The sequence below is a fragment of the Euprymna scolopes genome, chromosome 4, assembly GCF_053919585.1.
Source record: "Euprymna scolopes isolate OS-2025 chromosome 4, ASM5391958v1, whole genome shotgun sequence".
Classification (NCBI taxonomy): domain Eukaryota; kingdom Metazoa; phylum Mollusca; class Cephalopoda; order Sepiida; family Sepiolidae; genus Euprymna; species Euprymna scolopes.
The window spans coordinates 7,130,505-7,145,360 of NC_136485.1; the positions used below are offsets into that span (position 1 = coordinate 7,130,505).

At 30.5% G+C, this 14,856-nt stretch overlaps 2 protein-coding genes across 4 annotated transcripts in view; one reads left to right on the plus strand and one right to left on the minus strand.

The window, feature by feature from the left end:
- Positions 1 to 14,856, minus strand: part of LOC145272817 (uncharacterized) — a 731,987-nt gene that overhangs the window by 336,283 nt on the left and 380,848 nt on the right. The gene's annotated exons all lie outside the window — the stretch shown is intronic.
- LOC145266634 (tubulin polyglutamylase complex subunit 2-like) overlaps positions 1 to 14,856 on the plus strand; it is a 47,549-nt gene that overhangs the window by 9,905 nt on the left and 22,788 nt on the right. Inside the window, exons 3-5 of one of the 3 annotated variants that reach the window (XM_080122559.1) lie at positions 4,354 to 4,441; positions 9,226 to 9,417; positions 9,648 to 9,749. In XM_080122559.1, the coding sequence (XP_079978685.1) occupies positions 4,354 to 4,441; positions 9,226 to 9,417; positions 9,648 to 9,749 (382 nt within the window). The remainder of the gene's footprint in view (positions 1 to 4,353; positions 4,442 to 9,225; positions 9,418 to 9,647; positions 9,750 to 14,856) is intronic. The other 2 variants (XM_080122565.1, XM_080122572.1) reach the window with 2 other exon arrangements.

Consider the following 14,856-nt stretch of genomic DNA (forward strand, 5'->3'; position numbering starts at 1 on the left):
TAGGAATAAAGGAATGGTTCAACAAGAACATAGGAATAAAGGAATGGTTCAACAAGAACATAGGAATAAAGGAATGGTTCAACAAGAACATAGGAATAAAGGAATGGTTCAACAGGAACATAGGAATAAAGGAATGGTTCAACAAGAACATAAGAATAAAGGAATGGTTCAACAGGAACATAGGAATAAAGGAATGGTTCAACAAGAACATAAGAATAAAGGAATGGTTCAACAAGAACATAGGAATAAAGGAATGGTTCAACAGGAACATAGGAATAAAGAATGGTTCAACAGAAACATAGGAATAAAGGAATGGTTCAACAAGAACATAGGAATAAAGGATGGTTCAACAAGAACATAGGAATAAAGGAATGGTTCAACAAGAACATAGGAATAAAGGAATGGTTCAACAAGAACATAGGAATAAAGGAATGGTTCAACAGGAACATAGGAATAAAGGAATGGTTCAACAAGAACATAGGAATAAAGGAATGGTTCAACAGAAACATAGGAATAAAGGATGGTTCAACAAGAACATAGGAATAAAGGAATGGTTCAACAAGAACATAGGAATAAAGGAATGGTTCAACAAGAACATAGGAATAAAGGATGGTTCAACAAGAACATAGGAATAAAGGAATGGTTCAACAAGAACATAGGAATAAAGGAATGGTTCAACAGGAACATAGGAATAAAGGAATGGTTCAACAAGAACATAGGAATAAAGGAATGGTTCAACAAGAACATAGGAATAAAGGAATGGTTCAACAGGAACATAGGAATAAAGGAATGGTTCCACAGGAACATAGGAATAAAGAAATGGTTCAACAAGAACATAGGAATAAAGGATGGTTCAACAAGAACATAGGAATAAAGGAATGGTTCAACAGGAACATAGGAATAAAGGAATGGTTCAACAAGAACATAGGAATAAAGGAATGGTTCAACAAGAACATAGGAATAAAGGAATGGTTCCACAGGAACATAGGAATAAAGAAATGGTTCAACAAGAACATAGGAATAAAGGATGGTTCAATAAGAACATAGGAATAAAGGAATGGTTCAACAAGAACATAGGAATAAAGGAATGGTTCAACAAGAACATAGGAATAAAGGAATGGTTCAACAGGAACATAGGAATAAAGGAATGGTTCAACAAGAACATAAGAATAAAGGAATGGTTCAACAAGAACATAGGAATAAAGGAATGGTTCAACAGGAACATAGGAATAAAGGAATGGTTCAACAGAAATATAGGAATAAAGGAATGGTTCAACAGAAACATAGGAATAAAGGAATGGTTCAACAAGAACATAGGAATAAAGGAATGGTTCAACAAGAACATAGGAATAAAGGAATGGTTCAACAAGAACATAGGAATAAAGGAATGGTTCAACAGAAACATAGGAATAAAGGATGGTTCAACAAGAACATAGGAATAAAGGAATGGTTCAACAAGAACATAGGAATAAAGGAATGGTTCAACAAGAACATAGGAATAAAGGAATGGTTCAACAGGAACATAGGAATAAAGGATGGTTCAACAAGAACATAGGAATAAAGGAATGGTTCAACAAGAACATAGGAATAAAGGAATGGTTCAACAGGAACATAGGAATAAAGGAATGGTTCAACAGGAACATAGGAATAAAGGAATGGTTCAACAAGAACATAGGAATAAAGGATGGTTCAATAAGAACATAGGAATAAAGGAATGGTTCAACAAGAACATAGGAATAAAGGAATGGTTCAACAAGAACATAGGAATAAAGGAATGGTTCAACAGAAACATAGGAATAAAGGAATGGTTCAACAGGAACATAGGAATAAAGGAATGGTTCAACAGGAACATAGGAATAAAGGAATGGTTCAACAGGAATGTGTTAGAGTAGAGATCTAACTGAGTTCAGGTTTTAATTTTCTTTCCAGCTTTGGGACTCATCTCCTATCCAAGTGACGACAAGGGACAAGCTAGGAATTCAATCTCAACAGGAATTAAATCATACTTGCATGCAAATCAAGCTTGGTGGAAACAAGGAAAATCTATGAGAAATGGGCATGTACAGTAATGCACTAATTGCCTGTGTATCACTATGCAAGTTTCGTACGCCTGTCTTAGCCAACCGAACTGCAACTGTTTAACATTATACAAAAGATTGCGTGTACTTATAGAAGAAATAGATCTATCAGGTAACTGCTACAAATGCCAAATACAACAAAAGCTAGTTTAAAGATTACAAAACTATCACTACAAAATACACTCTACCACACATCAAAATCATGTTTTACATACTATAATATTAGTATAATTTCTTTTTATTTTCAATAAAAAAAATAAATATTAATCAGTCTATATTTTTATATATTTGTCCTTTATTGTTTAAAGTCTCAATTTAAACAAATTAGGTTTATCTCATTTTGCATTAAAACTATTTAGATTGTTTTATTAAAAGAGTTACAATAAAGGGGAGATAATTATGACAGTCTTTAATATCATTTATCACCGGTTCTAGCTTACTCTGTGACTAATTCTCTGGATCAGTTCAACTATGTTTTCATAAACAATGCTACCTAAATATGTTTCACTTTCAAATCATGAGTCTTATGACCCAAGTTATTATTTAAAAATTTGTCCCATCTCCTTCTTTTACCATTTACAAACTACTTTTCATAGTTTCTAAAGAACTAAAGAAAATAGAGGCATTTAGTTCTCTTTCACTGCAAGAACTGTAACACCAGGATAGGAAAATGGGATTGAGAAGTCAGCGCTCCCAAGGAGGGGCACTCTAACCTGCAAAAAGTGCTTGTGCAGCCCCGTCAGCATTCCCCGCTAAGGGCGCCTCAGGCGATTAGCAATAAACTAATCCCCTCTCAAAGAGAGAAAGCAAAGCTTGGGAAGATGGACCTCCTAGAACTACACAGGAACCGCGTTACACTGCAATCAACAGGGGACAGGTTGTTACAGGAACGGTCTAATCTTTGTAAGATTTATGGGTTGAGCATTAAAATCCCGGAGAAAGAAAATGGATTTGTATTTTCCAATGCTCAAAATTGTTGACATGATAAATATGTGAAACATATTATCATGTAGCTTTAGATGTTTCATAGATACGCAGCATGAAAGATGTAAATAGGTTGGTAGGTAGGTAGGTAGGTATGCAGACAAACGTATCATACTAACATATTAACAGCTATAGATTCTTTTGCGCATTGTCTTGTTATCAGAAAATTGTTAAGAAAACTATTTCTTGTTTTTATTTTATTAATTTATCACTTCTTATCAAGGCTAAAAGCCATTTGAGAACAAGAATTATAGCAGGATAAATGAATTGTCAGTTGAATGATGATGAATATTATGGGAGGATTGAAAATGATCAATCAATATGAACAAAATCTGATTAAATATGAGAACTGTTTAAGACAAGTACTGTTTGACATTGGATTTGAAAACGACCATGTTGCATCCTGCAAGGAAGCAATTCTATGATAATGTTTCACAGATGGAAGATATTGCATAATAGAAACTATTCTTTTTTTTTTTACTCATATTCAACCTCCAAAAAGCAAATTGCTGCTGAGATGTGAGGGGCTACTATAAATCAGTCATCACGCTGGCAGAGATACTCTAAGTAGGGAGTTAAGCAGAAAGATGTTTGTTCACTTTACATTTAAACTTCTGCATGCTTGTATAATTAAAGAATCAGGATATAAGAATGGAATTTCAATGTCTAACAGTCCCAGGGAAGAAACGTTCAGAGTAAAAGGCTCTCTGACATCAACAAAGGTGTGGGATTTTGCTGTCTGTATGATTAGTTGAGGTATCTGTTGTGGTAAGCTTACATGTTCGTTGACATAATTTAATGAAAATAAATTTCGATCGTGTGTGTAAAACACACTGGGAGCACATCACGGACGTCCCCTAGTCATGTGCTATTCAAGAAAAAGAGGAAGGAAAAAAAAGAGAGAAAATTAATATCACTAGCTATATTGGCTGAAATATGCACCAAGGGGCGATAATCGTATGTGTCTTGAAACTGAAAGTGTTGTGCATTGTGTCTGTGTGTTCGCTATGCACAAGACTCAGACTAGTGTGCCTCCACATATCTATGTTATTCATAAAAAATCCATTTGACTTTACAGAGGAAGAAAGTAAAGTTCTTTACAGTGGTGATAGGGAGACGAGTTTTTATTGAAAACTCGTCCATGATTCCAAAACATGAAATTCAATTCAGATAAAATTGTTCATTTTAAAGAATTAAATTTTATTCTCACACTTGTTTCGTTTGAATTTCATATATTTTTAGCATCAAATCAAATTTATCAAAAATAAATAAACACCTGCATTTCTTGCAGAGACATTCTTGTTTGCTTCCAGATGACTTGAAGAATTTTTACCTCTGTTTCAATGGCATCAAACTCAGCTGGTCAGTCAGGACGGACGGTAAGTACAAAACCATTGTTTTTGCTTTCTTGGTCTGTCTAGCAAAGAGTAATTGTTACATTTTTGTTTTTACTCTTCCAAGAAGGATGAAGATATAAATTGAAGTTAGGATGGACGATAGAAAGGTCCATGTTAAAAAGTTACGTACGTATGTAGCAAAGGTATCTTGCAGATAATTAGATGATGGAAAAGAAGAATATGGTGATGTCAAATGGCGTTCTGTTTTTTACCACAATATAACATGAGTGACAAAATAACATGCTTGACAAAATTACATGAGTGACAAAATTACGAGTGAGAAAATTACGAGTGACAAAATGACATGAGTGACAAAATAACATGCGTGACAAAATAACATGCGTGACAAAATAACACGAGTGAAAAAATAGCAAGAGTGACCAAATTACATGAGTGACAAAATTACGAGTGAAAAAAAAAAATGCGTGACAAAATTACATGAGTGACAAAATAACATAAGTGACAAAATTACGAGTGAGAAAATAACGAGTGAAAAAATGACATGAGTGACAAAATAACATGCGTGACAAAATAACATGCGTGACAAAATAACATGAGTGACAAAATAACATGCATGACAAAATAACATGCGTGACAAAATAACCCGAGTGACAAAATAACAAGAGTGAAAAAATTACAAGAGTGACAAAATTACGAGTGAGAAAAAAAAATGCGTGACAAAATAACATGCGTGAAAAAATTACATGAGTGACAAAATTACGAGTGAGAAAATTACGAGTGACAAAGTGACATAAGTGACAAAATAACATGCGTGACAAAATAACATGAGTGACAAAATAACATGCGTGACAAAATAACACGAGTGACAAAATAACATGAGTGACAAAATAACATGAGTGACAAAATTACGAGTGAGAAAATTACGAGTGACAAAATAACATGAGTGACAAAATAACATGAGTGACAAAATAACATGAGTGACACAATTATGAGTGACAAAATAACATGAGTGACAAAATAACATGAGTGACAAAATAACATGAGTGACAAAATAACATGCGTGACAAAATAACATGATTGACAAAATTACGAGCGACAAAATAACATGAGTGACAAAATAACGTGAGTGACAAAATAACATAAGTGACAAAATTACAAGTGACAAAATAACATGAGTGAGAAAATAACATGAGTGAGAAAATAACATGAGTGACAAAATTACGAGTGACAAAATTACGAGTGACAAAATAACATGAGTGACAAAATAACATGAGTGACAAAATAACATGAGTGACAAAATTACGAGTGAGAAAATAACATGCGTGACAAAATAACATGAGTGACAAAATAACATGAGTGACAAAATAACACAAGTGAAAAAATTACGAGTGAGAAAATAACATGAGTGACAAAATTACGAGTGAGAAAATAACATGCGTGACAAAATAACATGAGTGACAAAATAACATGAGTGACAAAATTACGAGTGAGAAAATAACGAGTGAAAAAATGACATGAGTGACAAAATAACATGCGTGACAAAATAACATGCGTGACAAAATAACATGAGTGACAAAATAACATGCGTGACAAAATAACCCGAGTGACAAAATAACAAGAGTGAAAAAATTACAAGAGTGACAAAATTACGAGTGAGAAAAAAAAATGTGTGACAAAATAACATGCGTGAAAAAATTACATGAGTGACAAAATTACGAGTGAGAAAATTACGAGTGACAAAATGACATAAGTGACAAAATAACATGCGTGACAAAATAACATGAGTGACAAAATAACATGCGTGACAAAATAACACGAGTGACAAAATAACACGAGTGACAAAATAACATGAGTGACAAAATAACATGAGTGACAAAATTACGAGTGACAAAATAACATGAGTGACAAAATAACATGAGTGACAAAATAACATGAGTGACAAAATAACATGAGTGACAAAATTATGAGTGACAAAATAACATGAGTGACAAAATAACATGATTGACAAAATAACATGCGTGACAAATTAACATGATTGACAAAATTACGAGCGACAAAATAACATGAGTGAGAAAATAACATGAGTGACAAAATAACATAAGTGACAAAATTACAAGTTACAAAATAACATGAGTGAGAAAATAACATGAGTGAGAAAATAACATGAGTGACAAAATTACGAGTGACAAAATTACGAGTGACAAAATAACATGAGTGACAAAATAACATGAGTGACAAAATAACATGAGTGACAAAATTACGAGTGAGAAAATAACATGCGTGACAAAATAACATGAGTGACAAAATAACATGAATGACAAAATAACATGAGTGACAAAATTACGAGTGAGAAAATAACATGAGTGACAAAATTACGAGTGAGAAAATAACATGCGTGACAAAATAACATGAGTGAGAAAATAACACGAGTGACAAAATAACATGAGTGACAAAATTACGAGTGAGAAAATAACATGCGTGACAAAATAACATGAGTGACAAAATAACATGAGTGACAAAATAACATGAGTGACAAAATTACAAGTGACAAAATAACATGAGTGACAAAATTACGAGTGAGAAAATAACATGAGTGACAAAATTACGAGTGACAAAATTACGAGTGACAAAATTACGAGTGACAAAATAACATGAGTGACAAAATAACATGAGTGACAAAATAACATGAGTGACAAAATAACATGCGTGACAAAATAACATGCGTGACAAAATAACATGCGTGACAAAATAACCCGAGTGACAAAATAACATGAGTGACAAAATTACGAGTGAGAAAATAACATGGGTGACAAAATAACATGAGTGACAAAATAACATGAGTGACAAATTAACATGAGTGACAAATTACAAGTGACAAAATAACATGAGTGACAAAATTACGAGTGACAAAATAACATGAGTGACAAAATAACATGAGTGACAAAATAACATGAGTGACAAAATAACATGCGTGACAAAATAACATGCGTGACAAAATAACATGCGTGACAAAATAACCCGAGTGACAAAATAACATGAGTGACAAAATTACGAGTGAGAAAATAACATGGGTGACAAAATAACATGAGTGACAAAATAACATGAGTGACAAAATAACATGAGTGACAAATTACAAGTGACAAAATAACATGAGTGACAAAATTACGAGTGACAAAATAACATGAGTGACAAAATAACATGAGTGACAAAATAACATGAGTGACAAAATTACGAGTGACGAAATAACACGAGTGACAAAATAACATGAGTGACAAAATTACGAGTGACAAAAAAGTGGAAGGAAGAATAAGAATGTTGAAATGAGAGATGGATATGAATAATATGACCTCTTGTGAAGATATTTTAAAACAATGGGAAAGAAAAAATAAAATTATATAAAAAATAATATCAAATTTTATATTAATATTAAAATATATTAAAATAATATCAATTTTATATTAATATTAAATTATATATAAATAATATAAATTTTATATTAATATTAAAATTATATAAAAATAATATTAATTTTATATTAATATTAAATTATATATAAATAATATTAATTTTATATTAATATTAAAATTATATAAAAATAATATTAATTTATATTAATAGTAAAATTATATAAAAATAATATCAATTTTATTTTAATAGTAAAATTATATAAAAATGATATCAATTTTATATTAATATTAAAATTATATAAAAATATTATTAATTTTATATTAATATTAAAATTATATTAAAATAATATTAATTTTATATTAATATTAAGTTATATAAAAATAATATCAATTTTATATTAATATTAAAATTATATAAAAATAATATTAATTTTATATTAATATTAAATTATATAAAAATAATATTAATTTTATATTAATATTAAAATTATATAAAAATAATATTAATTTTATATTAATATTAAAATTATATAAAAAATAATATCAATTTTATATTAATATCAAAATTATATAAAATAATATTAATTTTATATTAATATTAAATTATATAAAAATAATATTAATTTCATATTAATATTAATATTAAAATTATATAAAAATAATATAAATTTTATATTAATATTAAAATTATATAAAAATAATGTCAATTTTATGTTAATATTAAAATTATATAAAAATAATATTAATTTTATATTAATATAAAATTATATTAAATAATATTAATTTTATATTGATATTAAATTATATAAAAATAATATCAATTATATAAAAATAATATTTATTTTGTATTAATATTAAAATTATATAAAAATAATATTAATTTTCTATTAATATTAAATTATATTAAAATAATATTAATTTTATATTAATATTAAAATTATATAAAATAATATTAATTTTATATTAATATTAAATTATATAAAAATAATATTAATTTTATATTAATATTATTTTTATATAAAAATAATATCAATTTTATATTAATATTAAATTATATAAAAATAATATTCATTTTATATTAATATTAAAATTATATAAAAATAATATTAATTTTATATTAATATTAAAATTATATAAAAATAATATCAATTTTATATTGATATTCAAATAATATAAAAATAGTATTAATTTTATATTAATATTAAAATTATATAAAAATAATATAAATTTTATATTAATATTAAAAGTATATAAAAATAAACAACATGTGTTGGAATAAAAAAAATGATGAATGCAATGATGTTGTACTTAATTCCATTTCGTGTTTTAACTATAATTTTTCTTTTGTCCATTTTTCGAAGTCGAATATACATATTTTTTCATTCATGTTTACTGTAGACCAAAGGTTCAGTCTGAACAAGATGCTGCAAGATTCTTTCTTAAATCCAACAGGTTCTACAGTCCTGCCATTGGGCTTGATCTATTTGCATCCAATCAACAAAATCCAGCAAATCGATAGACGGTTTTACATCTACCAAGATAAAATTGTGCCTTTTAATTCGGATTCCGAATCAGATGATGAAAGTCCAGGTAAATTTATTTATTTATTTTTTTACAAAGAAGTTACCACTTATCAAGACCTGAAAGTCACTCAAGGATAAAGGTTAATGAGTGTATGGTGGTCACTGAGACAGCAGCATAGTGATCGTTAGTGGTGAGTGGGACGGTTCAGCAAGAACTCCTGTTTTTATCCCCATTCTTATTTAATGTTGTCTTTTAATTCAGTCAGTTTAAACTGAAATCATCTTTTTGTCTTTTAGCTTCAAATAAACCCACTTTCCATTCATCATGTCGAATATTTGAATTGGATCCATGTGACGGCCTTGGCAAAATCTGTCTTGTTTTCAAAGATTCTCATCTCGGTAAGATGTTGTTGAAGATTTTAGCAAATAGTTTACAACTTCTTTCTTTTATCTTTTGTTCTTGTTCATTTTCTTTTTTCCTTCAAAAAACTATATCGCAAAATCACAACCCTATTAAAGATATATGAATAAAACTACTAGCTACTTAAAAGGATCTAGGCAACCTCAGAATTAAAGGATCACTACTGATAAAAAAAACTCCACCCAACTCAAACAGCAGAGCGAAACTCAATTGCACCTTTTTACTATAATTACATATGATAGACGCAATAAATATGCACAATATAACTAATGAATAACAAAGAGTATTAAAGAAATATATTACTAACATAATTTATATATGTACAAATGTGGTTAAATGTCAGCAGTAGTTGTAGATGTATATACCCATTTGTATCTAACTTTCGTGCAAGACAACAGTATCAACGATCGTCTCTGTCAGATAAGTAAAAAAAAATTAAATAAAAATATGCAAAAAAACAAACAAAAAACAATGAAATTTAAAACTAAATGATGTAAAGAAATAAAACAAAATGAATTGCTTTATTCTCAAGGGAAGTAACTCCAACTGACCCTTATCTCCAACGAGTTATTTTTCCTGAATTAGTGTTTACACACATGACCATAATAAATAAATGAATGAATAAATTAGAAGTATGCTTAAACAGAAACACGAAATAATAATATAATAAAATATGATAGCACTAATTTAATAATGTGAAATACAAATTCTAGCTCACACTTACACAATAACTAAATCCTTTTCTGCAAATATATTGCAATGGACATCCCATAATTTCTGAATTCCTGGCAAAAACACACTCCCGCCAAATGGTTATAATTTTTTTTTTTCATTTTGCTGTCACATTCACTTTGACCCAGGATAGTAATAGTTTTCAAGATCAGGAAATTTCTGCCATTCCTAGTCAGTAAAGTGTTACCATTGTCGACTAAAGAAAGAGTCTATCAAGCATGTGTCTGAAGTGTGAGGTACATGTTGTATTGGAGGATGTCTGTATAACATGGGGGGGGGGATGAATTGTGTATATGTTTATGAGTTTCTATTATCGTCTAGTGTATGATTGTATGCAAGTATATATATGTGTGTATATTAGTGATGGGACGATTCCAATATTTTTCCCGATTCCGATACAATTATTGATTCCGTGCTAAATTCCCAATACCGATATAATTATTTGACTATAAGATTATTACTTGCCCCAATTTTCGTAAAAATATGTGTTAAATATGCAGATATTTTCCTAAATGTCAAAACACATTTTTAGAGAGTGATCTATCGATTTTAGCTTTACTGGTAATTTAAGATCAACAAATATTTATTATTTTATCAGCAATGAAAGATTTTACTTTAAACAAAATCAAATAAAACAAAAGCAATTAAAAGAATCGTTTTGGCATCGGAAAATAGGCATCAATTTTTCCGATTCTGATACCGATTCTGATACCGATTCCGATACCCGCAAATCTTCCGATTTTTCCGATTCCCAATTCCGGTTGTGATTAATCGTCCCAACACTTGTGTATATACATGTATCTATGACTGTCTAGTGTTCTGATTATCTAATCTAGAGTTTGTTGCTGTTTGTGTATACATTCAAATACACTTCTGTACAGAACAACAATATACATAAATACCTTTACAACATAAAGAACAGATAACACTTAATTGGGGTTTCAACATAGAGCTAATCAGAAACATATTTGGTCCATCTTTGGTTTTAATGGAAAAAACTGCAATGAAAATTCTTCCCCAAGAATGACAGAGCCTCGGGTTTTATTTTCAGCAACTTTTTATGCCATATTTTTCCCCATTTAGAAAGTTGCAATGCTGGTCCTAGATTCCTACATTTGATAGGCGTTGTACCCCTTCGCTACTCTGGGTGCTTCGAACTATCATGACTAGTCGGCTCCTCAACTCTAACTCCTCAAGCTCTGAACACTAGGTAATTTCCACATATCTCAAAAAGACCATCTCCCTCTCTAAATGACATTATTAGTATATATCACTAAGATAATCACCTGATGTTTTTACATGTCATTATTTCTAAGTTGTCAACTAAATTGTTATGATAACCTTTTTAAGTTAACATTCCTGATAACTATTAATTGTAAATAAATATTTATTCTAAATATTTGGATTATTCTAAAACATATTCTAGCTGACTTTGGCTTGAATAATTATAATAATTGTCGACCAGCACAACTTCAGTGTTGCCAGTCAATATTTAACATACAGAAGTGAAACGTGGCTAGTAAAGGTTGAGGAGGATAATGATATAAGAATCGATATGAAGATTAAATCTGGGCAGTATGTGGAGATATAAGCAGAATAGGAAATTTTGTTGAAAGAATAGATGAGAGTTTTTCGGTCAGTAGCGAAGCTGAGGTAGCAAGTCCAATTTACATGGAAGGCCAAGTAAAACATGGGATGATGTGATAAAAATAAACATGTGAGAAAGGGGGATAAATAAAGACCTGGTCAGAGGTAGGTTAGTTTGGAAATCAATTTCTAGAAACCGTCCATCACATGCTAGCTTTAAGATGGATGTTAAGCCAGATATGATGATGTTTCCTCAATGAGCTGAATAGAACCTATCATTTACAATTTATTTACCAAACAAATTAATCGTCAAACTATATATGTATGGTTTTGGCATAAAATGATGCCAAAAGGTTTGATATGCCATAAAAATCCAACAAAGAATGAACCAAGAATGTGTCAAACAGAATATGTTCTTGATGGTATCGAAATAAATGTACATCATCAATAACTAGATAAAGTAAACAACACAATATCATGGGGCTGCTTCCCAACTAGGTACAACATTTGTTGTTTTCAAGTCCAATATTAACAAATTGTTGTTGAGCCATTCTCTTAAATATTCAAATTCTGCCCAGTTTCAACAGTTGTTACAAATCCTCATAGTGTTGACTCACTGTCTTTCTGACAAACTCATAAACCTTTGTTGTATGGTCGGGCGTGTGTGTGTGTGTATATATATATATATATATATATATATATATATATATATATATATATAGCAAAACTGGTAATTAGTAAAAACCTGAAAAAAAGTGTTCGATAATATTGCAGAGCAAATATATATTTTTTTATTACTGTTTTATCTGCTTAGTTACACATGTTTTGGTTACTGAATCATATCAATGATCAAATAACTTCATCAGACTTTCACATAATGGTTATTAAGATTGGGAAAGCGATATTAGAAGAAGCAGGAAGAAAAAAAAAGTTGGGGTGCGGATTCAATTCTAATTTGACAAATTTTAGGTTTTAAGGTTTAATAATTGAATACACATTGGCAAGGGGTGAGTTGGAGTTTAAAAAATTCAACCAGACATGGATAGGAATTACTGTGAACAACGCCCCCCCCCCATCTGCATAAATCCTTAACATGTCAAAATCCATATGACATCTGCAACTTACCACGATAGTCTGACAGTCCGTTTATGAGTGGCATCTCCCTGGCTGATTGTATTTCGCTTTTTTTCCTTTAGTCCTTGTCTCTCTCTTTTTCTCTCCCCTCACCCCTGCCTTCAAAATCTTACACATTTTACATCCTTCCTTTCTTCTCCACCTTCTTCCTCTTTCTCTCTCTCTCTCTCTCTCTCTCTCTCTCTCTCTCTCTCTCTCTCTCTCCCCACTCCCTCTATTCCTATCCATGTCTGGTTGGATTTTTTAAACAACAATAGGTTATATATTTGATATAACTTTATTCTTGACTTCCCATCAGAGTAGCAACAGATGTTGAAATTTGTACATTATGCTAAAGTCGCGTTTCTCCCAGCCTCCAAAATACGGAGACGATATCTTTCGTGTTAACTTGTCCGACTTCTCACGTCTGCTTTTAAACTCTAAACTTTATGTGTCTCAAAATCTATCTATTTACATCATTAACTCATGTAACATTAAGATCACCTGATGCCATCACTAAAATCGTCTTCATTGTTTATTTTCTAACGTTCTTGTTTGTTTAAACATTTCTACGTTAACATTCCTGATACATTTCTACCATAATATTTTTATCCTAAAAATATCTTTCGTCTTCATACATATTTTCTAGACATCAAAAATGATTATGATAATAATCATTCAGATTACATGGCATCCCCCCACAGTGCTCTATATCACACCTTTTCGCAACTGTATCAACATGCAGAAATTCAAATGTAATGTGAACAAACATCTTGCTGCACAACTCTCCACTTAGGATACCCCCTATACATTTGTTTCCTAATTACAGAACTCCCCCCTCTACATCTCAGTGACAATGTGTCTTGTTTAGATGAATAAAGTGAAATGAACAAAAATTTGAAGCATACAAACTTTCATCAAAATGACTGGATTCAGCATTAAGTAATCTGAAAAGTCTTTGAATGTAAATTTTATATTTCATATAAATGACATTACAGCATAATCATGTTGAAACACTGGTTTTCATTAGTTATGCTGAATGTGGCCATAACTAGTGTGATATTATGTTCATTGAGTGCTGGAGAGGTAGGAAAAGAACAAAGGATAGATGCCAAAAGAAAAGGAAGTAGGTTTTTTATATTGTACCAAACAGACATATGTTACGTTGTGGGGTTTGAGTGTGTATACGTGTCACTAAAATGACTATGGGGTTCTTTACTATCTGAACCATGATGTATGTCTTGCAGTCTATTTCTTAATGATTACATGATTATATGCATGCCAGAGGTGCATTGTACAACAAGCCTTTTTTCTGCTGACCCTCGGGATTTATCTTGGGGAGCTGGATCTTTTTTAATCTGAGAATGCTTCTCAAACATCACCCAGACGTTGTACATTTTCTATAAAGATTTTGTTCAACTTCCAAGGTGTCGTAACACAGAAGGTTGGAAGTTGATATCTACTTGTGGGTTTCTCCTATACTTATTCTGAGACACATCATCCCATCATGGGGGAGGCGTTCTCACTCGTCCACTCTTCTCCGTATCTTCTTTCCAACTCACAATATGTCCAGCTATCCAGAACATGTGACAAACGACACATCATCTCCGATCTTGTTCATACCTTCAGGTGCAAATTTAACCAGTTCACAGT